The sequence below is a fragment of the Dryobates pubescens genome, chromosome 25 (assembly GCF_014839835.1).
Source record: "Dryobates pubescens isolate bDryPub1 chromosome 25, bDryPub1.pri, whole genome shotgun sequence".
Classification (NCBI taxonomy): Eukaryota; Metazoa; Chordata; class Aves; order Piciformes; family Picidae; genus Dryobates; species Dryobates pubescens.
Genome location: NC_071636.1, coordinates 14,192,342 through 14,218,186, shown reverse-complemented (window position 1 = coordinate 14,218,186; position 25,845 = coordinate 14,192,342). Strand labels below are relative to the sequence as shown.

The following is a 25,845-nucleotide window of genomic DNA, read 5'->3' as shown; positions in this document are numbered from 1 at the left end:
TATTTAAACACTCACACCTTCCTGTGCACCCAAAGATTATCACAACAATTTTAGCTTTGTGCACAAACTGTGAACTAAGATAAAGTTGTAACTGAGCAGATACACAAGCCTGACACACCTGGTAACCTACTTTCAGTGAATCTCTTGCTTATCAGATTGTGAGAGGATGAGAGCACTGCACAGGCTACACAGCTAGCTTGAAAGCATAAAAACTCTGTTACCAGAATCAGAAACAACCCTAAAACAAATGGCAGTTACCAGGCTCCACACAATGGGAGTTTTAGCCTGCATCCAGTTACACAGTGAGAAGCAGCCAAATAAATGCTTGTGCTCTCTGACTGCCACAGGCCTCTGCAGGTCAGCTAAAGCTGTCCAGTGCACGTGCGGTGCCTGGCAGTGCAGTGCCTGAGAAAGAGGGCATGAATTCCCAGTGCTGCAGCAAAGGAAGAAGGAAATAGCCATCAAACATAAGACTTGAAAGTATCTGCTAATGTGAAGCTCCTGTATTCTGGCCTTCCTTCATCATATAAAGTCACACTGCTTATCAAGCAGCAGCATTAAAAAAGGTGTGAGGAAGACCATGGCCCCCTGAAGGCAAAAGAATGGAAAGCTCTGTAGGTACAAAGGCAACAGGAAAACAATGTTTGCATATACAGATCAGGCTGAAGTTCTATTTGAGATTCTGCACAGAAAATGAAAAAGAAATGTTATAATGATCTTCATGTAAAATCAGCAGCACAACTTGAATGCAGCTTTTGTCTACAGGAGAGCAGAATCCACTGCTCATTGCTATCCAGCCTTGAAAGGACCGACTTGGATTGCAACCATGTCATCTCAAAGGCAGGCAACCCGCTCCCACAAAGAGATTTTCATAGTCAGTGAAATACACCCATGGAAGGAAGAGTTTGTCACAAAGCTTTACATACTTGCACATCTAAATTCTAAGAATTCTCACCTGGAAATTTGACAGCATTCCAGATGACAACAGTGTTATCCACACTACAGGATGCCAGCCAGGCATCATGCGGAGACCACGCCACATCCATGACATCTGTTCAAAAAATGTTTCCATTTAAGACTTTGATGGGAATCAGATAATCAAAAAAACCCACACTTTTTAAAACTAACTTGGGTGCCAACATTTATTCTACCACTGAGAAATGATTACCACTAGAGTGGAAGGAAAGAAAGAACTGAGCAGCATTCATTGGGAGTGAGGCTCTCCAACTTACACTGTTCAATGGGGAACAAAACCAGAAAGAAAATCCAAGGCAGAGGATGCAGTGTTTGGGGATTACAGGAAGTGTGGATGCCTGTATAAAAGCATGCCTTGCCTTGCTGTGAATGAAAAGCAACAGCAGCTGTTGCTTTTATTCTAACACATGTGGAATGATCAAAGTGATCTCAACCTTGATTTTAATCACAGCTTATGTAAGCAGGTGGAAAATGCAATTTGAAATCACCTGTTTTATACATCCTTTGCATTGCTTTTTTGTTATTTTTTTCTAAATAAACATTTTTTGGTTTACCAAAACTTTATCTTTTGCCAGCCAGGAGATTATTCACTGCAAGTGTAAATATTGATTTAGATAAAAATATGGTTTAGCTTCCTTTATTCACCTTAATTTTTAAGGCAGCAAGCAGCAAAATAGAGGTTTCTTAGCTGCTGGTTTTTCTACTCCTAGTTGCCAGAATCTCTAATAAATTGCTGGATGTTACTTGTACAAAAATTGGCATTTCATTAAAAGTTGCATTCTTTTAGAGTTTCACTCTTGCTCTTTAAAGTAATTACTGACTTCCCACCAAACACATATATTTTTAAGCAACAAGATGTCACACTGAGAAGCATTTTTTTTTCCAAACCCCTACAAATTGCATTCATTCAACATCTCTTAACTTACCCCCTGAATGGCTTCTGAGAATCGAAACACACCTCCACTGCTCAACATTAGTGAGTTTGCTACTAGAACCAAACACAGTGCTAGGTCCAATATACCTAATGGAAACAGAAACAGTTAGCTCTCCAAACTTTCCTTCTAACAAAATAAAAATAAATAAATTCATAGTCAGCTGCATAGTACACTTCTTTTTTAATAGTCAGTTATTCTTGCAATGAAAGTTGAACCATAGAATGGCTTAGGTTAGAAGACACCTTAGAGATCATCTACTCCAACCCTGCTGCCGTGTGGAGAGACAACTCCCAACTCAATTGCCCAAGGCCTCATCCAAGCTGGCCTTAAACACCTCCAGGGAAGGGAACTCCACAACCTCCACGGACAACTTGCTCAAGAGTTTCACCACCCTTGCGCTGAAGAACTTCTTCCTAAGATCCAGTCCAACCCTACTCTCCCTCAGCTTCAAACCATTCCCCCTTGTCCTGTCTCTAGACACCCTCATGAAAAGTCCCTCTGCAGCCTTCCTGCAGGTTCACTTCAGGTATTGGAAGGCAGCTGTAAGGTTCCCCCAAAGTCTTCCTTCCCTAGGCTGAACAAGCCCAGCTCCCCCAGCCTGTCCTCATAGCAGAGGTGCTCCAGATCATCCTTGTGGCCTCCTCCAGTCTCGCATTATTGGAGCACAAAACTGTGGCCTTCCCTCTCCCGTTATTAAAATATTAGCTTTGATAACATGTACCACTTGAGAGATAGCAAAAAATGGTAACATTTAAGATAACTCTTCAAATCTCATCAGGAAGCATTCTTCAAGGACAGAATAAGATGCCTCAGCTCCTCAAGAGGAGGGAGACTGCCCAGACAGACATACACACTCCACCCCAAGAGACAGAAGAGACCAAATCTCCAGCAGCAGAGACACGGTGTCACAGCTCCAGCTCCTTACTCACCAAGCCAGTACAGGGAAGAAGTACCAAGAGATGTGCCAGAGTAGCCTACTTGGAATATAAAATCAAGAAGGAAGAAACATGCTTACGCAGCTCGTTTCCACACCATAATCAACTTGTCGTCTCCCCCCGAAGCCAAGTAAACTCCATTGTTTGACCATCGCACACAGTTCACACAAGCTGAAATGTGGAAAAGAAAGTTGATGTAAGGTGAAATAGGAGAATAAAGTGGTTCTGGACTGGTGACAGAAGTCAGTATAAGTGAAACCTGACAGGAAATGTTTAGGATTTAAGTGTGCTTTTGCCACCCAAAGCAGTTACTCGGTCTGCTGTAGATAAGTGAGTTGGTATTTATCTTTCAGTAGCAGCTGAGGAGCTTCTTAAAGACTCTATTCTTTATTTTAAAAAGCTTCAGCAAAAGCAGCTCAGAAGAAGAAATATTATTATTGATCTAATGAAGGAAGTGGCTCTTGTGGTAAATGAGGTGGGATTAAGGGGGCCAAGAAGGAAAGAGAGATCTTGGGAGTGGGGGGAGAGGGTGGGGAAAGGAGATGCATCTTGAAGAAAAGAAGGGATGGGGACAGCTTGTTTAGGTAACTAAACTCCTTTCAAATGTAGCAAGCAATAAATCCAGAATAATTTAGAACTATAACCAAAATGCTTCATGTTTCCTTTACACTTTTTTCTTTTTTTGCCCTTTCCCTCAGAGTTCTCAGTTTCTCAGAATGTGCATCATCAATTATTTTGTGACCACAGCTGGGAAAAACCTCACTGGGAAGAGATTGCTAAAGCTATCTATGTTTCTCTGTACATTTTCTCACTTTTTTCTCTGTACATTTTCTCACTTTTAACAACATTTTCTGCTGAAGGTCTAAAAAAAAATCCATAGCCAAAGCATGGGACTACCCTGCTGTATTTCATTGATTCCTCACCACTGGACAGAGAATGATTTTTGTCATCACAAACATCTAATGGTTTAGCTTTGGCAAATGACCAACAGTCACTCTGTTACCTAAGTGATTGTCCATCTGACAAAGCATCTTGGGAATATTTTCATTCTTTTCATCTTCCTCTTTCAGGACAGGAGCCATATTCCAGATCACAACTTTCCCAGAATCCTGACCTGTAAGAGAACAAACAGTCCCCTCCTTTTAAATACCTGCACAAAAAAGGCTTTTCAGACTTAATCTCTGTTCCAGTATAGAGGCTAAACTTCAAGGGTTACTACAGTGGGAACTTTGAAATATCTGAATACATATGCCATTCCAACATAAATACACTGAGTCAGAAGTGGTTTGGTTTTGTAAGTTATTAAAAATACAGTTTTACAGCCTTGTTAAAAAATTACAGTGTATATAACTGATACCAACTGTGGGGATAAAAGACAACATTATTATAAGTTCAAAAGAGAAAAGATATATTCATATCCTAAACTGCAATTATTGTAGCCAGCATAGAATTACCATTCTGATCCAAATAATAATTCTGCATTTATTTCTTGAGCTGTTCCATTTATATAATTTGATTTTTTTTTTTGGTCCAAATAGCTCTATTATTTAGCAGGTCAAAAAGCCCAACTTCCCACTTATTTCCTCTCCAAAGAAAGAAATTTGGCAGTATGGCCACGACTCAATTATTGCAGCTCTTATCTCAATGATGTCCATGAGTACATCAGAAAATGTAACCCTGCCATCTGCAGTAACAGCAGCAATTTTCAATGACTTATGTAATTATGTTTCTTAGAGATGTAAGTGATGTGGTTTTTAGAGGGTCAGACTGATTAAAGTATTGACAGCATAAGATTATTAGCCCCAAATTCTGCCTTCTATCAGTATGCAGGCATACCTTGTCCTCCTGTTGCAAACTTGGTCCCATCTGGGTGAATGTCCACTGAAAATATTGGCTTTCCTGGAATCAGAGAACAAGCAGCAACACACTGAATTGTTTTACAGTCAACAGAATGAGGTAAAGCCAAACAAACCAGAACTCTTCTAGTCAGCGAATAACTTTCTTCCTCTGTAAGTTGTAGTAAGAATTACAGCTGACTACAAGTTGAAAGCAACTTAACTTGGTGACAGAAATGGCAGCCCATTAAAAGTGTATATAGAATTTATCATGCCACAGCAAACCAATGGCAACCAAGGATATGCCAAATGCCTCAAAGCGAAATAATACCACAAAGCAAGCACACCAACAAGGCAAAGCTGTATCCAAGTAAGGAGTTTCTTCCAGGCTGCTATAGTTCATTAGTTGATGACCTGAAGCAAAATTTGGTTTGGTTTCTGGTTTGGTTTTTTTTTAATCCTCCCCCACCTCAGACTGCATGTGTTTGTCACACAATTACCTGTCTCAAATTAAAATTCTGTTGTTATGAAACTCTACTCCCCAAGGACTATCTTTATTTTTCTGGCTCCCATATAGACAGAGGAAGGCTAACCAAACCCTAACATTGCTCTTCAATTCTTCAGTTCTCCATACGCTAAATCTTTCAGAAGAAAACTAATGATTTTATGAAAACATAAACTGTGTAACAAGTAGCTAACACAGCTGTGGAACAGCCTTAGAGATCAGGCAACTCTCACACTCAACCTATTCTGCTCTGACCACTGGATCACATACACTCTCCCATATGTTCAGTTCTGTTAACTGAGAGAAGTAAGCTTACTGCTTTCAATGATGCTCAAAAAGCTACCACTAAGGATTACTTGAAGGCAAACACATACGATTTGCACATTCAAAACATTTTTGGCAGCAGTCCCAACCCTCTCAAATTGGAATGCTTCTGCAAACAACATCACACACATGCCAGTATAAAAGAAGACAATTTATCAATCAGCCAAAAGAACTAGTACCCATGGACCTAGATTAACCAAGAAGTTTCCTATGTATGTCAGTTCTTGCATTCTGCCTTCACAATGTTAAGACATGAACGATAAAACCAAGAGAACTTATCCAGTGATGGATTTAATGTTGCAGCTGTAGCAATCCTCACTCAAACACACAGGACTTCTTACTTTTTGAGAGAGATGCATTTTGCTCCATGCCAACTTTATGCTGATTTGGTTTAAGGTTTATTTTATTTGGATTTATATTGCAACTGTGACATGTGATTCCTCTTAAAAATTTTATAGGCAGCCAAGCAAAGGCCTTAACTACAGTAAGATGGCACTCAAGTTACATTCCTTCCAAGTCCCTTAGACCACATAGAATATATTACCCAAGACTTAGCTGTGACTTTTCTTCAGCTTATTGTGCCTGATTCTATCTTACATTAATTTGAATGCAATATATAGGGATAAACTGAATATTTAGAGAAGCACAGACAAGAAGCAAACATTTATTTTGCCCTTCCCAGGGTGTGAAAGTTGTCTTCAATTAAACAGGAAAACAGTGAATGAAAATACATCACTTGACATTCATCCCTTTTCTGCCACTCACAATTCTCCAGATTCATAGAATAGTTTGGGTTGGGAGGAAACCTAAAGATCATCCAGTTCCACCTCCCTGCCATGGGCAAGAACACCTTCCATTAGATCAGGTCACTCAAGGCCTCATCCAACCTGGCCTTGAACACCTCCAGGGAGGAAGCACCCACAACCTCCCTGGGCAACCTATTCCAGTGTCTCACTACCCTCACTGGAAAGAATTTCTTTCTGATATCCAGTCTAAATCTCTCCTCCTTGAGCTCAAAGCCATTCCCTCTCATCCCTTGAATACAAGCCCTTGTAAAAAGCCCCTTCCCAACTTTCTTGTAGCTCCCTTCAGGTACTGGAAGGCTGCTATAAGGTCTCCCTGGAGCTGAACAGCCCCAGTTCCCATGTTCATAATGTCTCCACCCCCACCCTCCCACTTCTAGCCCAGAGTCCTACTCTACATTGTCATTCCTTATACAAATGCTGTCCCACACTTTTGATCATTCTAGTCACTTCACTACAGGCTTCTTACAGTTGTTCTGTATTTTATGGCATGGAGTGGAACTGGCATTTAAGACAGTGTTCAAAGGCAAACAAGCTGTGTACTTATATAGAAGGAGAATGTCTACTTTTGACGTCTTCTCCTAGCATAAATTTGGGTTTTGATCTAATAAGCACTGAGCAGGTATTTTCATAAATTATTCTAATCCTAAAACTTTAGGCCTCAGTGGAAGCTGTCAGGTGGCAGGGAATGCATTATTTCACTTGTGGAGTTTAGAAAGGTAATGGACTTTGCACTCAGGAAAGGCAGTTGTAATAAATGAAGCCCTCAGCAATGAACCAAGTTTCCTCCGTGGCTCAACTGTGATCCAGGAAGGGATCTTATTCCAATCATAGACAATGATCTACTCAGTAAAGCTGGGGTTTTCTACAGAATTTGCCAATAAGCTTAAAGCATGACTGGTGATCGTGAGGTCTGTCAAACCACAGCCACGTAAATAATGTTTCCATTTGATGGATAACTCCTGATAAGAATTGGCCTAGTTTCACATATCTCAGCCTCACCAGCAACGTCCAGATGCATCCAAGTGGTTCACCTTTAAAGACATGCTTTTCCTCCCTAGCTGACTAAACCAAGTTCCAGACTTCTGGAAGTTTGTACAGATGAGAGTCTTCCATTTCCTATACACAGGAAATGTCAAACTACACCCAGCCCCAACCTGTCCCACACCCTCTTCTTAACAGCCAGTCCGCGTTAATCAAAATACAAACAGCAACTGCAAAACGCCATGTCACACACTGGCACAGCAGAACACTTCAGTCAACCTGGATGAAATGCTATTTATTTATTTATTTAATATGGCTTTAGATATTATTCCAAGATCCAGGGGTAATAAAATCAAACATGGACTGTTCACTTAGAGCCCAGTTTTCAGTTCACAAGACTTTCACTGTGCAGCAGCTTTGTTTTGATACCTGCAAGAAACAGTAACTACTGGACATAGGAACCTGAGCTTCTACTTTAGTTAAAAGGACAACTTGCAGCCATTTTTAAGGCAGTCATAGAGCTACTATGTGTTTCAGCACCAGAAAGTGTAGACACTAACAGTGGTGGTATCCACACTGGACAGCACCTAATTCGGACCCTTTGGCCAATGCCCAGAAAGGAATTGTAGTTTGACTATTCATGAGAAAGCTGCATAACACTGCCACAAACAATTCAGTTCCTATCTAGCACTAACACTGCATGAAGCTTCAAGTCAGTTTTGTTCCATGCTCATGTTCAGGATGGGTGAAATGCAGAGCTCACAGTAGCACATTCAAAGTTTCAATGTTAGCAGCAAGAGGCATTTTAACACTAACGTATCAACTCAGATCAACACTCCCAGTGTCCTGCTCCAGAGCTACACATGCTTGTCTTGGCTACTGAAAAACACAGGGCTTGGCATGATGAATGGATATTAACTCTTTCATGACCTAGAAGGAAATTCTTTATGTTTCTAATAAACTCGCCTTCTACACTTTCATGTTTATCCCTTAAAATACAGAACAAGTTCAATAATCATTAGATTGTTTGCCCAAGTAAACAAAGACTACTGGAACAGGTTACCCAGGGAGGTGGTTGAGGCCCCTTCCCTGAAGACATTCAAGGTTAGACTCAATGAGGCCCTGGGCAACCTGGGCTAGCTGGGGATGTCCCTGCTGACTGCAGGGAGGTCAGACTGGATGACCTTTGGAGGTCCCTTCCAGCCCAGCCCATTCTGTGATTCTATAATTTGTTTTCAGGGATGTCAAGTGATTACAAACAAACAAAAAGAACAGATGAAGCAATCACAGGACAGAATTTAGCAGGACAAAGTCAATACCAGGGGGCTCTTTATTCCAGAGTCCCATTACCAAGGCAATACCATTTACAGTGGCGGGTAACTGTCACGGGTTCCGTACTACTTGTGGCTTATAAACTGCTCACAGATGCTGGGGTTTTCCTCATTTCCTTCATTTTCTCAAAATAATGGAGGAGGAGTCATTATATGATAGCAACTGCTTCCTGCCCTGGGTCCACGTCCTTATCTGATTACATTGTTAGATCCTGTTGAAACAAGCCAAAAGGCACAAGGTCCCTGTTTCAAAGTGACTGAATGTTTTCCCATGCTCCTAACTGGAGATGTGTGGAATTTCCTAAACCTGTGCATCAAAACAAAACACAATACCCTAAAATCTCACAGGGTGTATTTGAAGACATTTTGCCCTCTTCTACTCATTTCTAAAATAAATACATAAAGTTTAAATTATTGAAGCTCTCAGCATCACATTGCACAAGGAAGCAAACCAGGTTCATTAAGAACAGATGTCCCGTTGAAATCTTTGTTTAAAGAACCCAAATAGATATTATGCACTTAAAGAATCACAGAATCACCAAGGTTGGAAGAGACCTCAAAGATCATCGAGTCCGACCTGTCACCACAGACCCCATGACTAAACCATGGCACCAAGTGCCACATCCAATCCCCTCTTGAACACCTCCAGAGATGGTGACTCCACCGCCTCCCTGGGCAGCTCATTCCAATGGTGAACGACCCTCTCAGTGAAGAACTTTCCCCTCACCTAGAGCCTAAACTTCCCCTGGCACAGCTTGAGAAATAACAAGCTTGCAACAAAAAGTGCCAAGTGAGATAATTCAAAACCAAGGAGAAGGTCCCACCTTTACAAAAATATGCCAGTTGAATAAAACATTTAAAATACTGCATTATTTTTGATTGCCATTTAACCTTAGGCAATAAGCCATGAGATATACAGACAATTCTAGGTGAATTCCTACCACAATATGAATAATTTTCCATTCATTTGCCTCCAGCCCATCTGATACACAACATCCAACATGACTCACAAATCAATTCAAATATTTACATTCCACCATTACAGCTCGGAGAGATGATAAACTCTGTGCCTACACCTAAACAAATGGAGGCTCCAATTTTTAGTTGCTGTTACACATGAACAGCACCTTGGGGTTTGCCTGGGTTTCTCGGAATGGCAAGGGACCTCCTTTCCTGGAGGGCTCAGTGTCTGCCTGCAATTCTCATCTTTAAGTACCAGGGCTCTCAAAACCTTGTGCGCTGAACATGATGGATGTGTGATGCATCCTTACAGGAGTACTGAATGGAAAACTGGGAAGGAGAAGCAAACCACATCATCTGTATCTTGCAGTCATTAGCTCCTGACCCCATCATTACATTGCACTTTTCAATATTCTTCCTTGCTCTGAGTCAAAGAAACATAGAGAACATCACGATAATGAGAATTTCATGAAAAAGATAATAAACCCATATTAAAAGTGTGAAAAGCTCAGGGCAAATGCATCTGAAAAAGAAATACTTCCAGTAAGTACTCAGAAAGAAAACACATTAAGAACTCCAGGAAAAAGAAACCTGTAGAGCCCAAATGTGTTCAAGTGCTTTGACAGTAAATACGTAGCATCTCGGCTGAGCAGCAAATGATTCCCAGGTGTACAGAGTTCCCTGGCTAGGACACTAATTTCTAATGTCTATTAGAGAATGTAAGTCTGTAAAAATCATTAAACCCATTCTAGTCCATTCAGTAAAGTACAAATCCTAAAGCTGAGTGGGGAAGGGAAAGGCAGTGATGACAGCTCCTTGATGCGTGCAAGAGCCCAGCCTTGCTGTCAGGACTCTCACTCACAAACCAACAGTGAAGCAGCCTCTTGAGCTTGCACAGAAAACAAACGGGGGGAAAAAAAAAATCACAATGAGTCTCCATCACACACAACATAAGTTATCTCTACCCTGTTTCTGGAGAGGTTTCAGAGCAACTGCACAGGCCCATCAAGAGTGATGGAGGCTACCTGCACGCAGGAACACCTGCAGGACCCAGAACCTGGGTATGTTAAAAGAGGCCAACTCAACTCCCCAGCTTTTATCCTGGACTGCTTGCCCCCAGGATAAGAACACATGAATGTTATACAGCCCTGTATATCTTAGCAGACCTGAAAGCACTTTACAAATGAAGCCAATGATGAATGTCTGTTTTGCTGGTGGTGAAACCATGACAAAGTGACTTGCCCAAACTCATCCTAGCAGGACAGTGGCAGAAGTGGGAATAAGATTTGGGACTATCAAGGCTCTGTGAAGTACATTATCCATAAGGCAAAGTATCACAGGGCTTCATAAATGGAGCTTTGCTGCAAACTGCTCAGCCAAGGGCTGTTTTCTGCCATTTGACAGATTTTTGTATACATAGCCACACCAAAAGTGTACCCTTTGAAGAAATAAGCAAAGAAACAGATTTGCTCTCTGTGATGTGCAAAGGTTTAGGCCCAAAGCTTTTATTCAGCTGCCTGTAAGGTGCTTCCACGGAAGATCCAGACAAGCAGAGGACAGTCTGCCTACAGGCAGACAGAGATTAAGATGTAAATGCTACATTTGTTTAGATTAACCATGCAGAAGTGTAAAACCCCTCTCAAATGAAGTACTTCCACATTTCTTCAGTTCACTACAACCTTTCATTAAAAGGCTCAGTTCATCTGTATAGGGCCCCTGGAGAGCAGTTCAAGTCAAGATGCATGCAAATTGCAACTCAGGCTTAAGTTACTGTTCCTGAAATCTGCAGCATGATTACAAAGACACCACATGCAGAAAGGCAGCTGTAAAGCTGCATCTGCGTTTTTTAACTCAAAGCACACTTTTTCAGCTTGAATAAATTCTTCCCTGGCTCAGTTTTGTTCTAGATACCAATTAGCCAGATGAGTCCAACTATTGACATTTCTACCAGGATACAAAATTTGCAGTCTAAATAAAGCTGCACCCATTAATTTGAGGACAAAAGTCACAAAAAGAGAAATCAACTCTTCACATTAGATTTCTCCTCACTGCTTTGCTAGGAACAGCACAAGTATTACTCTGGAAACTTATAGTCAGTGCTATAAATATGCAACATTGATGCTAACCTGTACTTGCCACACCAGGAGAGTAGAAAGCCTTCTGTCAATACCAACATTTTTTTCTGAAAGTCTTTTAGCTCATAAAAACTCTACAAAAATCACTAGAGTGATAGACAGGTCACCACATAAATTCAGGGAGTCGTTTTGAAAGTACTGTTGGAAGAATCTTTTCCCCCGTGCCAACAGCACAGAGGACCAGTGCTGAAGCTCAGTGTGCTTGAAGGCTTTAACGCAGGACCTGGCTGAGTGAGACCACCCTGGTCAGTGCTGTGCATCGGCACGGGACGTCTATACATGCCAAGGGGTATCCCAACCGCTGCACATAAGTCACCCTCTCTCTTTAGCACAAACTATACTTGGTCCAAACTATTTCTCTCCACTCTCAGAAGCGTGAGGTTGCCCAGCATTCACGTCTGGCAGGTAAAAGCAACTTGGCCTTCAGCGAGCAGCTTTCGTTCCGCCTTGCAAAGCCCCATTCGGTTTGCCGACCGAGAACTGTCCTAAGGGCTGCCACCACCACAGCTCCGAGGCGGCTGGCGCGACACCCTTCAGCCATCTTCTGGCGGACGGGCTCTGGCCGAGCTCCCCGCCAGTATTTTGGAAGTCACACTTCTCTCGAAATTGCGGGTTCGTTTCCGCACCTCCATCCCCCTGCGAGCCTCCCAGCCCGCCGCCTCCGCACAAGCCCACCAGGACTCCGGGGGGCAGAACTTGTTGCTCCCCGCTCCCGCCCGGAGGCACCTGCCCACCGCCGCCCCGCGTTCCCCCGCAGGTCCCCACGGCGGCGGGGCCTCGAGCACGCCGCGGCCGCCCCGCGGGGAGCAAACGGCCACTCCGCAGGCTGCGAGGCGGCTGCTACAAACGGCTCCGGCTGCCCTACAACCATCCCCGGCTCCCCGCCAGCTGCCACTCGCCCGCGTTCAAACTCGCCCCACGCGTGTGCCCCGCTCCGGCCCCGCGGCCCGCTCCCTTCCCCACCCTGGTGCCCCGCCGCACCTGCCCGCCCGGCCCCGCGGCACCTGCTGCCCGGCGGCGCGGCCGGCCGGCCCTCACCATTGTGGTTGACCCAGGTCGGCTTCAGGAGCTTCATTGTTCCCCGCCCGGGGCCCCCGCCGGCCTCCGCCCTCGGGACCCCAGGGCGGCTCCGCCCGGGCTGCCTCCGCGGCCGAGCGAGCGGCGGAGCTCAGCGGCCGCCGGCCACCATGGGCCCCCGCCGCGCGCCGCTCTGCCCGCCCCCTCCGCCGGCCGGAGCCGCCTCAGCGCCGCTCCATGCCCCGGCGCCGCCCGTGCCGCAGCCCCCGCCGCCCGGCCGCATCCCCCGCTCGGCTCCCGGCGGCTCCCGGCAACGCCGGAACTCGGCGCCTGGCAACCGCCTAACCGGCCCGGCGGGAAACAGCCGCCCCCGAGCCCCGGCGTTCCCCAGCCTCGGCCGGCGGGGGGCGAGATCCCGCGAGGCGCCGCCGCCCCGCCTCCGGGGCGGGCGGGCGGGAGCGGCTGGACGGACAGGCCGGCGCCCCCTGCCGGGCGGAGCAGGACGGTGGCGGCGGATGGGGCGGGGTGCGAGCGGGGCCTTCCCTCGGGCTTGGCGTCACGGCCGCGCCGCGGCAGCGTGGCGAGCCCGGGCGGAACGTTTGTGAGACGGAACACAAGTGTTGGAGCGTGGCTGGCGGAGGGGGCGGGCGCACCGCTGGAACCATCAGGGAGCCATGTTGGCGGCCACGGCCCGGGCGGGCCGGCTCTTCTGTGGAGCTTTGACGGCACCCGATGGAGCCCAGCTAAGGTACGGTGAGGAGCCGGGCGGAAGCGGCTGTCCGCGGCTGCCTGGATCCTTTTGAGGCTGTCACTTTGCTCCGGGCCCGCGTGGAGAGAGCTCAGCGAAGAATGCTTTGCTCGGGGCTGCCGGCAAGCCCTAAAGCCGGTCCCCTCGCTGGGGCTCCCTTGGCGCCTGGGCCTGCGGTGCGGGCTCAGGAGCGGGATGTGGTGTGCGCACAGCCTGGTTCCGCACTTCGAGAAGCCGGTGTGCCTGCGCGCGGCCCGGTTCTTCCCCTTCTGACATCCGCCGAAATTTGAGAGATGGCATCCCGCCTTCTGTTTCGACAGAGGTTTTACCCCCAAAATCAATGCTTTGGGGAGGCTATTAGCATATCTTAGCAATAAAACCACTCCGTTGATTAAAAAACCCAAATCTGCCTCACCCTTGGGTACCCTGTAGATTCGTAACGCTGAACTGCCCAAAATTTGGGTTTATTTACCTCACTGATGAGTTGGTTATCATTTCTGGGCAAGCACTGTATGCTGTCATGAATTAAGTAAACAAAGATGATTTGAAAGTCCGTATTTTAGTGTATGACTAGGAAATAGCTTTTGTATTGTGTGAACCGATGTCATCAATCGCCTTCTCCTCAAGCTTCATGTTATTTTTCCTTCTGAAGTTCATGGCTGCCCCAGATGGCTCCATTCCGAGGAAGTCACTGGCAGACTTCAGTGCTGGCCTTCAGGGCATCTCTCCCAATGAGGTGAGTGCTACTTCCATAGAGTTACATCGAAGTGTTTTCATCCTTAAGAGAACACAAATTTCCCCAAGTCCAAATTAACTTTTAATTATAGATGTTTCCTTTTGAGTCACTATATGAAAAAGTAGTTAAGAACTGTTAGCCTCTTCAGGAGGGTTTAATGTTTACCTGTATAATTCTCTTGTTGTGCTTGTGTGTAGTTGTATTTTCTTTCTCAACCACAGAATGTGGTTGGAGATGTTCAGTTTAGGCAGTACTCCAGAATTCCCTTTTGTGCAAAAACGCAAATGGAAGCCTAGAAGAGTGGGTGTGCTAGACAGCCTGCATTTATGTGTGTTATATTTTGGTACCCTTGTTTTTGGTTTGATGCAATAGATTCAATGTATCCCAGTAACTGTTGGATACCATTGGAGTGACTTTCACAATATAAAGATTGCTTGTTTGATCTCCAAAGCAGGAATGATACCCCACAGGCCCACTGTGAAGATGAGTTTGTGCAGAGTGTGTGTGTGTTATTTTGGGTGCTGGATCTCGGTGGAGAAGTACAGCAAGAGGGTGCTGCAGCCTGAATTTGGTTCCAAATGTGAAAATTTTAGAATCATGTAAAACCACTCACTCTGTTCTTGAATGTGAGATAGCAGGAATATAAACATGTTGCCTACTATGTTGCTCTGAGCTAGCATCAATCAATTCCAATTCAATTTTTGTGGAACTTCCTCAAGTCATTCTGATATTCAACACAAAATCAGAGGTTGTCTCAGACAGGAAGTTTTTTCTGCAGATCTGAGATGACCTATTACCATCTCCTGGAAATTGCACTATTTGAATATAGTGAATGTCTGGAACTTTTATTAGGCACCCAATTAACCAAGAGGAAGGACCAGTCCTTAAGAAAGTAAAGAAGCTGTAAAAGCTGCTGGTGTGAAATTAAACTGCAAAGTATCTCCTTTCATTTACATCATTATTTCCCTTGTAGAGCACAACCAAAGAAGAAGAAGAAGGTGGATGTAAAGAGAGAGCAGGCACAGAAGGATCGTATGAAAAAGAAGATTAAGAAGCTGGAAAAAGCAGCTGCAGAAATGATTCCAATTGAAGATTTTGTAACACCATTTAAGTACTCAGATGGCAGCAGGTAAGTCAGACTGCCTTTCACCATGCAACTTGCATTCTTGGTAGAAATACTTCCAATTTATTTCTCTGCAGAAGTGCAATGTGGCACCAGCCTTGGCACAAAACTTAACCTGCTTCTACCAGAACAAAACCGTGGAAAGTAAATGTTGTTTACTCCTGCTGAAAGCAGTGAAAAAATAGTAACATGAATTTCCTGTTGGAATGACCACAAAACCTCCTAGACAGACCTTGCATGCATGAAAGCATTTTCTGGGTTTGGTAGCTGTTTTGTGGTCTGTGGTGGAGTTGTGGGTTATTGGAAGCTTGCTCTCTGGGGTGCAGGTTGTTTCTCTATTGCAATGTGACCTTTTATTCTTTATCAGGGTGCGGAGTCTTCCCCCCCTGTCATTTGAAGAGACAGAAAGAAGAGTTCTACTTCTGAAAAAGTGGTCTGTGTTTAAGCAGAAACAAGACAAGGCAGAGAAGCAAGCGATTCAGACTCTTGTGGAAGCTCAGCAAGAGGCACTAAAGGAATTGCGCCTTGAATCGGAGGAACTGTATCAGGCAGCAATCAAACGAGACGAGCAGCTTTTTCCCTTTGAGAGAGATGGACCCAGTTACACCCCCCCACTGCCTGGCTATGATCCTCCTGAAGGAAAATGCATTGATATCACCAAAGTGTATACACAGTGAAGGAGGAGCTTGTTCAGTGTATGGCATGAGCTACTCAGCCAACCGAAGAAGATAATAAACAATTCCTTCTGCAGGTATCTGACTGTCCAAACATATATTAACAAAGTATGTTTGTTGGGGCTTAAAAACAGCTTCTCCAGGTAATAAGGCACCCAACAACACTACACTGGCTTACAGTTGTGCCATGCTAGAATTTCATACAGCAGTTTATCTTCTGGGCTTGTATCACTCATCTGTCCATACACTCCTGAGCAGCTCTTTTTTTGTTGGTGGTGTTCTGCACAAAGAGTAACTTGGAAGATTCCTGTCCTATGAGGAAAGAATGTCACAGTCATCCCACCAGAGCCTCTACTATAAAGGCAGGCAGCAGTTTACTGCCTTTCTTTGTTAACCTCACTGGAGTACTTTTGCCTCTAAGAGGGAAAACAGATGGAAAATACGCTGTGAGAAAGCCAATACTTGGTTGCTTGGGGGTTTTTTTAATAGTGCCATGTAGCTACTGTAACTTGTAACCAAGTATAAGGGTTTACTCTAAACCAAACCAGGTCTCTCTTTCATTACTTTAAACCTTTATTTTGGTGCCATCATTTTGAATACTGCCATCAATACACACCACAGTTTGAAAGCAGTTCCGCAAAGGGGCAGGGTTGCAGTTCCAGGGTCTGCAACATCGTCCCACCAGTTGAGAAGCTCTTAACCCGCAACAATACTGAATCTGGAAAGTGCATTTTAAATGCCAGTGGTTGTGACTATACTGAACTGTCAAGAGTCCCAGCTTGCTTTTGTTTTCCCATTTGGCAGGCCTGGGGTGGGTACCTTGTTCCAAAAGTGTGTAACACCGGGGAAGAGGTCCTTGTCTAGCAAGAAGAGCTAGATCAGGTATGCACTAATTTGGGAGTTGCCTATCAAGTTGCAGAGGTGAAGTCCTGAAGTGTAAGATAATAGTAAGAGGCCAGAATCAAACCAAGTACCTCAGTTTTCCCTTTAAAAATACTGGGTGTTTACACAAACTGGAAGTCTGTATCATTTCAAGATGACACGAGAGAGAAACTCCAGCATAGCTCTGCACTCTGTATTACATTACTGACCAAACACAGCAAAACAGCGTTGCTAATTCGGTTTCTCTTGGTCAAGTGGAAGGTACCAGTCAGGTGGTGGCTTCTTCCTGAGTGTCCACACTGGAGCATATTTCTGTTTTTCCATAACCCGAGCTCTTTCACTCTTGCACAAAGCTTCCTGAAATAGAGGGGAGGGAAATACAGTATTGGATATTTCAGTCCTACAGTTTGGTTTCTGCTGCTTCCCTACACCCACCCCATGCAGACTCCTGATTTTCCTAACACCTTCCCGTGCCGTCACCACCAACCTTGCTTGCCCGCAGGCGGCTGCAAGGTTTCTCTCCTACCCGCACAGGCCTGGAACCGCGGGCAGTGCCTGCACGGGCTCGAATGATACAGATGCCGCCGCTCCCGGGGCGCGCAGGGGCAGACGAGGAGCAGGAGCTTTACCGGCGTGCGCAGTACCTGGGCAGCGGCGGAGCGGTCTTTCTCCCAGGCGTGGCAGGCCTCGTAATCCTCCCGCCAGCGGTCGCACACCGGCAGCTCCCCGTGCGCATAGTAGTGGTGGAAGGCGTGTCGCAACCCGCGGCAGTGCTTCCACTCCCACCAGTAGTCTTCGCAAGACCGCGGCGGCTGCGGGCAAAGAGGCGCCGGGCTGGGCTAAGCTGAGCCGCCCGCCAGCCCAGCCCGGCCCAACCCGACCCTCCCAAGTACCCTAAGCTCCGCCGGCTCCCGCCCCGCTCACCCGCCAGGCCCCGCCGCCCGCCATGCTGCTCAAGGCGGCCGGGACACCGCCAATCCGCGCCGCGCCTTGCAAGGGTCCGGCCAATGGCGAGGGCCGGCACAGACGGCTCGCCCCACCCCCGTGCTGCGAACCAATGGCCGCCCGCGACGCGGGGACTCTTCGTGCATCGCGTGACCCCACGCCCCGGCCGCCCTTCTCGCGGGACACGCGGCAGGAGGAAAATCACCGTGACAGGGACACAGGCCGGGTACCAAGGAGTCTTTACTGGACCTCCCGGGAGCGTGCATCGCCCTCACAGTTCAATACCGACACGCCGGCACATGAAAGGCCGCACAGGTTATTACTGACACCATTACTCCACAGTGCAGGCCGCTGCGCCAGGGAGAGACGCTGGCTCTCACCTCTTCCAACACGTGCCATTGCTACAGCACGTTGTACTTGAACTGGTAAAGGCATTTTATTAATTACAAATACAAAAAGCTATGACAGGGATTGCTTAGAGTTATAACCCAACATCTGAAGCTAACATCAGAGACTCCCTGCACAAAAGCCCTGAACACTAAGGTGTTCACCTTCAGTTGGGCCACCACAGAAAGCTTACCTGAAAGTGTGGCAAAATAGAGAGGAAAGAAAGTATCAAGCACAAACAACGTGAGACCATCATCACTCAGGATGTAAGAGGGCTGATGCAGTCTAACTACTAGACCTTTCAGTAAGGTACATCTTGTTGGGTTTACTTCTTAGGTTTCTCCAAGATCCACCTTCCCTCTTTACAACACGTACAACAAAAAACTCCTTCACAAGGCCTAGAACTTAATTCTCAAGTGAAGATGACGACAGTCGAGCAGCTCTGGTTTTAAAAACGTGAAACCAGAAACAGTAAACATTCCTGTGTTGCAAACCAATCTCTCCTCTCGATGGCAATAACTGAGATCCAATATGCGGCAACTCTTATTTTATTTTCCTCCTAACGAACTGAAGGTGCCACAGCTTAGGGTTTTCTTCCCTTTTTGCGCAGAGATTGACCTTCTCCTGAAAAGGCAACAAACCGGCTCCCAGATTCATCCTGGAAAAGAGGGGAAAAGGGTTCTTACATCTTTGCTCACAGCTTGTGTGTGACAGAAGCTGAACGATCATTAGAAAGAACATCTCATCTGAGCAGCAACTGACTGTAGAGAGCTCTTAACCTGATAACTACCTTCTTCCTGAAAATACTAGCATTCCAGTGACTTTCCAGCCAATGGAAACAAGGATCCACTCCCTTTTTAAACTTGCACTCAGCCAATTTTTTTTTTCACATAGCAAGCAACAACATTGGAGGCTGCTTTCACCAAACTCAAACCATTTTTAACTACTACCACTTTTTAACAGAAGTGCACTGTGAAGAATCAAGTATGGAGTGAGGAGCCACAATATTGGACAGTAGTTCCAATGTTCTGATTCTGTGCAAAAACTGGAAAAGATCCAACTTGATTTACCTCTTCAGCTTTCTTAACTGCTGGACGTGAGTTCCTAATGAATGTGATTTTACCAATCTTGAAGTCATAATTGGGTATTCCTCTGGGAAAGAAGCATAAAAAAATGTTATGAATTAAGTTTTATACCTCCCATCCAATTGAACATAGTGAGACCTATTCTATATTCATCAGTATTGTACCAACATTGGCTGCAAATTTTCATCACCCAACAATTCTAGAGTTAAACCACTGAATTGTCTTCTGAAGGCTGCATGAAGTAAATAATCAGATGCCGGAGCTGCTGCAGAAACTTGGCTGTGGGCATGTTTCAACATATCCTATCATTTCCACAGGGCCACAGATACACTTTTCCACAAGGGTTCTGTTTACTGTGAGAAGCATAAATAATAGAACACCACAGGAACCATAGCCCTGCATACTTCCACTAATTCTGAATTTTCCAAATGTCCTTCTAAGGAAAAAAAAGCCACTAGCAATCCCACACATGGCTCAGCTTCAGTTACCCACTTAACTCAAAGATTTCACTCTACAGCAGATTTCACTTTAGCAGAATTCTGTGCTTGAGTCCAGTCTGGACCTGCTGCCTCTCCCTACTTGTCTTCTACAGAACTAGAGTTGATTGGGTGAGTTTTGGCAGCACTGACTTAGAATCTGCATCTACAGTAGTCAGGGGCATCGCAGTCAGTCTAGATTAGACTATTTGCTTGTTTGTATTGCAGGAGCAGGAAAAAAGACAACAGCCAACAACTCTCTCAAACACTGATCCTCCACTTGCTGCCAACTGAATGAAAGAGACATACCTCCGAATGTCTCCTGGTTTAATTGGTGATGGACTAGGCTCAACACCCTTCTTCTTGCCATCCAGTCTGTTCCCAGAACCAGAGAATGCCTATGTATAGATAAGGAGTTTCAATTTAACCATATTTTATATTTGAAGGCACAGTGCACAAGGGTACTATGTTCTCTAAAATCTTACTATCATTCTCACTTCATGATTTGATTCCACATTTCTTTTTGGAACCTGTAAGCTAATGAATCCTGGGTGTAGGAACATGTTATGGATTCCCACTTACAGGCTGCCCTTTTAAAGACACCAAGTCATACTTATTGCTGGTTCTAAGAACCACAAAACATTCAGAGATACTTGCCAGTCAAATAAAGAGCACCTTTAAGAACAGGTAGTATTTTGCTGTTGTTTGAAACAACTCTCCTCACCATTTTACAACATACAGAAACCACCAGGAAGAGGGAACTTACACGAAATCCTGTGTCACTCACATATCCACTATGATGTGCTTCAACATCCTGCCAGGAAAAAAACAAATTACTTCATTGTCTTCATGTTGTGCTATGTTGAACACAGCAATACAGTTCCACATGACCAAACACTACTTCAGAAAGATCCCTTTCCAAAACCAACACTTGCTGAACAACCATCTCCTAAGTACCACAAGCAGGAACATCTGGCAAGCAAGGTTTAGTCTTAAGAAGTTATTCCAGGGGAAAAAAAACAAACCAAACCAAAACCAAAGCACGTCAGTGCCCGACTGCTCCATCAGAAGCAAGGCTGATCTCTAGGGAACACATGTGTGAAGAACAGAAGCTTAACTTACTGTGGTCTCTTCATGTTGTGTACTTCTTTCTGGTTCCTTGTACCCCAAAGGAGCATCAAAATCCACCTATTTACACAAGAAGCATGAAAATAAGCGTGACTGGTATTTTTTTCACTCATCAAGTTTTATATTACTATTTCCCAAAACTCCACAAACTAACACTCCATTTTGATCTAGAAAGTAATGAGGCTTGTTAAAGCATTTCAACTAGTAACTGAAAAGACTAAACCTCCCAGAAATGTTTTAACATGTAACCAAAAGAGCAGTAAAACAGCACCCCACAGTACTACTGGAGTTTGAATCAAGACAAAGCTGTCAAATAAAGCTCAGATTATAAAATATACTGAAGCTAAACATTACTTTCTAGGCACTACAGTCATCTGATGGCACATAAAGTGCAGCTTAAGACCACCAATATGGTTATGAGGGTACCTGAGGTACTCTCAGATGCGTCACCTTCCCAATCCTTTCCTTTACCTTTCCTGCAGCATCAAGGGTGCTTGGTGCACAGCACTATTGCTGAACAAGATGCCCTCTCCTTTTGGGAGGACACAGTGAAAGCAGACTTTCCACATCAGCTTTAACTTACATTCATATCACATTCTATGATGGACACAGCCTTGTCTGGTTTGGTCTCCATTACCCGAAGCTCATAGATCTGAAACAGTAATGAGTATTTTAACACTGCACACAGAAGACCTCAGTTTATACAGAAGAAAAGCTTGTTTAAACCTTCCCCTTTAGACAGCTTCAAGAAAATGGAAATAAGTGCTTTTTATCTTGAGGACTGGACACTGCAGGATCTCTGCAGAACGTAAGAGCCAAGATTTTTAACCTCACAGAAGAATGTTACATGCTAGAGGACATTCCTTTTACTGTACCTTGCAGCACTCTTACTAAATTTAGGGCAAATTCTGTCCCTTGACTTATAAAATTCTATATTGCTTATGTTTTTATTTTCTTGTGTGCTGAAAAAGTCAAAACAGCAGCTCAGGAAAAGCCTTAACTGACCCCTTTTTTCCTCCAGCAGAAGAAAAATTGCAGAATCTGCCATCTGAGATTACTTGTCAACAATACTGAACAGCTCTGTGTTGACTGTTTTACCACCTCCATCGCACAACCGAGCTTAGTCTATAATCCCCACTGATCAAATGCACACATCTGCTGCCAAAAATACTCATACATAAAACCTGTTAACAGGATGCAGCGTCAGAGTACTTACATGGTCACAGTCTACTGAAATACAGGGTACAATTTCACACGGGGCAGAATTTAGGCCCTCAAACTGATGCTAACCAAACAAACCTTGCATGGATTGGTGTTGGGGACTGTACCTTTTCATTGTAGTTGATGGCAATAACATCCCCAGTAGTGAGACAGGCAAAGTTTCTCAATGCGTTTTCTAATCTTTGAAGCGTGTTAAGATGAAACATTTGTTTTCAATGCAACAATCTAACTTTAAAGCTACTATGTTATAAAACTCTGATCCTAGATCTGTCAATTGTAGTTTACATTCATCAGGACTGTGGACAGACTCTCAGTAAACATCAAAGTGTACAAGTTCTTCTAAGGGACACTCATTGAATTTTAAGCCAAGATTCATGCTGCTTCACCCAGACTATACTTTGTGCCAACAGTCAGCAACAACTCTGTGCATAATTTGTCCATCCTTTTTGGTTTGGGGAGCAGCAGTGGTTACTTACTACTGGAAAAGTATGAGCCACATCTTAAAATCTAGCTCTGCTTCATCATTCCAGATTGGGAGGTTCAACAGGAAGGATACACAGCTTTGGGATTGGTGATGTCAAGAAAATCGGGACTCTGTGGCTGAAATTTTGAGTACGTAGCAACTTGAAGGTTAACACTCTCCACCTGCACCAGTCCTCCCTCTTCCAAAAGCAAGTTCTGCATCATCTGCAAGGATAAAAACGACACAAACCACTATCAATGACTGGTTTTTTTTTTAACTCTCTTTCCCTGCATATCTTCATTTTCACTGGAGCCAGTTTATGATGCACCAGTTTCTAATGGTTCCGTTTCAGGAAGAACAGTCAGGTGCATCTTAAAAGACAGTCTGCTTTGCGTAAATGCTCATGGAGTAAAACCTGAGCTGTGACTAAAAGCTGTTGTAGCAATATGACCAGGAAAGACATGCACTTTCAGGAAACATTCTGCCTCTCCAGTTTTAAACTGACAGCTCGCTCTTCAGGTTTTGACAGTTCAGCTTGAGACAGCTCACCCAGTGTGGAAGGTAGCAGATGCCCTCATCAGCCACAAATTCGAGCACTCCACAGTGTGTCATTCGGTCTGAATTTTTATTGGTCAGCTTAAACAGCATTGGGTAAGTAATATTGAGTCGACCTAGTGAGAAAGGAGAAAAATATTTTGGTAGAAGCCACTCACACATTTCTGAAGCTTTCAGACATTAGCCAAAGAATGGGACAGATCATAGGAGAGGATTCCCCTCACACCACTATTCCAGTTGCTTGAAACTACAAATCCAGATACACAAATACTGTGTTATCATCATACTTAAGAGCTTTAAATGCCTATCCAACATCTCCCCACAAGCTCAGAGATGAGAGAGGACAATGAGTATGAGCAGAGGAATCTGTTTCTGCTATGTCCCTGTGCTATTATCAGCTGTTTCCTACCTAATGAATTTAAACAGGCTCTGTCTATTTTAAAAATTAAATCCCAGCTAAACTAGTTTAGCACAGAAATTCTATTAAGGCTAAAACTCAAAGAAGGGGGAAAGCCCTTAGTTGTAAAGGCCAACAAACACTGCTTTTACTATTGATTCAATTGTCTTTTACATTACAAAGTTAATTATAATTTATTTCGTCTCTAAAACAAATTTTGCTCCAGACAACAGCATCCAGAACAAGCAGGTTGAGATTAAGAATTTACTATATTACCTGTAACCATTATACATTATTTATAGTTAACATTGAGTCATGCCTCAGGTTGCCCAACACTTCAGATGTCTCTATATGAGGATGGACAAGCCCCATTAATTTTAGCAGACAAAATACTTGCAAAGTACTTTTCTTTTTCAACTAGTCTAATATTCTCTATGTAAGTTTGATTTTAATAGATAACAAAACACTGTTGTATTTAGGTATTTGCTCCTATTTCAAATGTTATTCCAGAATAAAATATTCACTTACTGAGTTGATCCAAAGCTGATGGTGGCATAATTACTGCAGAAATTAGTAAGAATGTAAGATTAGAGAAAGCATAACTCCACAAAGAGTACATAACATACAGTTTTATCACTACTTTAAAATCTCCTCTTAAAAAAACAAACAAACAAATAAAACAAAAGAAAATTCCAGTGCATCCCACAAATTTATTTTTGAGCCATAGATTTCAGTAGAATGAGTCATGATAAATACACCTGCTAGCATAGAGACTTCAGAACTTAATGAGAAACCAAGCTTTTACAATACCTAGTACTAAAGGCTTTCCAAAGGTAATTTTGTTTGGACTTTAAGGTGCTCTTAAATCGATGCCTGTTCAAAACAGCATTAGTCCGACAACCTAATGCTCATAAACAAGGCCTCTCCCTAGCTACGTTTTTTAAATTACACACTAATGAGACAAATCCCTCCTCCTTCCTTCTTAAAGCCCCACCCAGGATGCTCTTCTAGCTCCAGCCACAAAGCCAACGCTACATCTCCATGTTCAACAATGTTTCTGAAGTCGGGGACAAAAGCTGCATTACTTATTCTTCACAAAAAGTCTTCCAAACGGTTATTAGTCAAAACAAAACATGCACATACTCTTCCCTCCTTTCTCCACATCAGACCTGTCATTAGGTCCAGCAAGCATGGACACCGAGAAGCAGCGGTATTGCGTTGAGAAGCGGTTCTGGAAAACCCGAGGGATGGTGTGATCAAACATATTAAAAGAGAACTGGGGTGGAAAACAAAAACAGAGAAAGATGTATTAATAGGACTTCTACAGTACTCCAAAACATTATAGTACGCAATGAACTCTCCTAAAGTTCGGCTAAAACGACGCTGAGGGGCCGCACTGCTGCTGTCCCTGTGAACTGAGGCGCTCCCCTCGTCTCCCAGATAGTTTCCGCGCGGCTTGGGGAAGGACTTGTGCGTCGAGCGCCGGCCGGGAAGGCAGCTAATCGAAGCAGCGCACTTCCAGGCTACGCTGGAAGCTTGCTCGGCTGACCAAGGAAGGCGCCTCGCAAAGGGAGAGATGCCGAACCCGCCGGCCACTCACTACCCTCAGCCTGACACTCCACAGCCGCTTCACTACTCGCTAGCTCTGAGAACGCGCACCAGCGGGGCAGCCGGCGACAGAACGCGGGGCCCTACCACCCGCCCGCCGTGACTCGGCACTTCCCTCGGCCGCCCCCCGGGCCTCACCATGGTGGCAGCGCAGAGGGGCAGCGCTACAGCTCCCCACAGGAACCGGTGAGCAGGCGGGCCGACCTGGGCCCCTCTCACACCTGACGGGGGTCCGTACCACGACGGCTCGTCCCACCCCACGGCCCACCCGCCCGGTCCTGCCCCTCCCAGCGTGCAGCGCGGTGCCCGCCTCTTGGGCGGCCATTTCATGTGAGGGCGGAAGAAGGAATCTCGCACCTGCCAGCGTCGCCTGTGTGGAAAATTTCTCCGTCCGCTTGGCAATTGTTCAGTTATCGAGGATTGATATGGCTCCTACTGCTTCTTAGCCGGGCTCACTGAAATGGCAAAGCAAACAGTTTGCCCCCGACAAAGATGGCAGATTTGGCAACAAAGGTCTGTGCGGTGCTGCCGGCTGAGCTACTCTTGGGATTGGCCAGATGCACGTGTCGCGAATGCGTTTTCCCAATCTCATTGGCGAAGACCAGGAAAGAGTTGCCCAATCCGCTCCGCGAAGGAGGGACGAGCGCTTTTCCACTGGCCAGCCTGCCGTGACGAGAA

At 44.8% G+C, this 25,845-nt stretch overlaps 4 protein-coding genes across 6 annotated transcripts in view; 1 reads left to right on the top strand and 3 right to left on the bottom strand.

Annotated features, from left to right (window-relative positions):
- Nucleotides 1–12,942, bottom strand: part of LOC104309702 (protein HIRA) — a 37,518-nt gene extending 24,576 nt beyond the window's left edge. Inside the window, exons 1-6 of one of the 3 annotated variants that reach the window (XM_054173035.1) lie at nucleotides 12,761–12,942; nucleotides 4,682–4,744; nucleotides 3,849–3,959; nucleotides 2,926–3,016; nucleotides 1,902–1,996; nucleotides 956–1,051 (exon numbers count right to left, since the gene is read on the bottom strand). In XM_054173035.1, the coding sequence (XP_054029010.1) occupies nucleotides 956–1,051; nucleotides 1,902–1,996; nucleotides 2,926–3,016; nucleotides 3,849–3,959; nucleotides 4,682–4,744; nucleotides 12,761–12,797 (493 nt within the window). In that variant the 5' untranslated portion in view covers nucleotides 12,798–12,942. Of the gene's footprint in view, nucleotides 1–955; nucleotides 1,052–1,901; nucleotides 1,997–2,925; nucleotides 3,017–3,848; nucleotides 3,960–4,681; nucleotides 4,745–12,726 lie in introns of all 3 variants that reach the window. The other 2 variants (XM_054173033.1, XM_054173034.1) reach the window with 2 other exon arrangements.
- Nucleotides 12,943–13,317: 375 nt separating this feature from the next.
- MRPL40 (mitochondrial ribosomal protein L40) lies at nucleotides 13,318–16,075 on the top strand. The gene is made up of 4 exons (XM_054173244.1): nucleotides 13,318–13,487; nucleotides 14,140–14,223; nucleotides 15,197–15,352; nucleotides 15,714–16,075. Exons 1-4 carry the CDS (start codon nucleotides 13,414–13,416, stop codon nucleotides 16,021–16,023), a joined length of 624 nt encoding a protein of 207 aa, XP_054029219.1. The 5' UTR covers nucleotides 13,318–13,413; the 3' UTR covers nucleotides 16,024–16,075.
- Nucleotides 16,076–16,496: 421 nt separating this feature from the next.
- C25H22orf39 (chromosome 25 C22orf39 homolog) lies at nucleotides 16,497–17,850 on the bottom strand. Its single transcript, XM_054172847.1, has 3 exons — nucleotides 17,827–17,850; nucleotides 17,547–17,741; nucleotides 16,497–17,259 (listed from the first exon to the last, which is right to left on the bottom strand). Exons 1-3 carry the CDS (start codon nucleotides 17,848–17,850, stop codon nucleotides 17,134–17,136), a joined length of 345 nt encoding a protein of 114 aa, XP_054028822.1. The 3' UTR covers nucleotides 16,497–17,133.
- Nucleotides 17,851–18,187: 337 nt separating this feature from the next.
- On the bottom strand, nucleotides 18,188–25,433 carry UFD1 (ubiquitin recognition factor in ER associated degradation 1). The gene is made up of 12 exons (XM_054173186.1): nucleotides 25,306–25,433; nucleotides 24,703–24,835; nucleotides 24,088–24,120; nucleotides 23,157–23,278; nucleotides 22,701–22,831; nucleotides 22,252–22,324; nucleotides 21,507–21,575; nucleotides 20,918–20,983; nucleotides 20,562–20,609; nucleotides 20,105–20,193; nucleotides 19,305–19,386; nucleotides 18,188–18,892 (listed from the first exon to the last, which is right to left on the bottom strand). The coding sequence occupies exons 1-12, from the start codon at nucleotides 25,306–25,308 to the stop codon at nucleotides 18,818–18,820; spliced, it is 924 nt and encodes a 307-aa protein (XP_054029161.1). The 5' UTR covers nucleotides 25,309–25,433; the 3' UTR covers nucleotides 18,188–18,817.
- Between the last annotated feature and the right edge of the window lie 412 nt (nucleotides 25,434–25,845).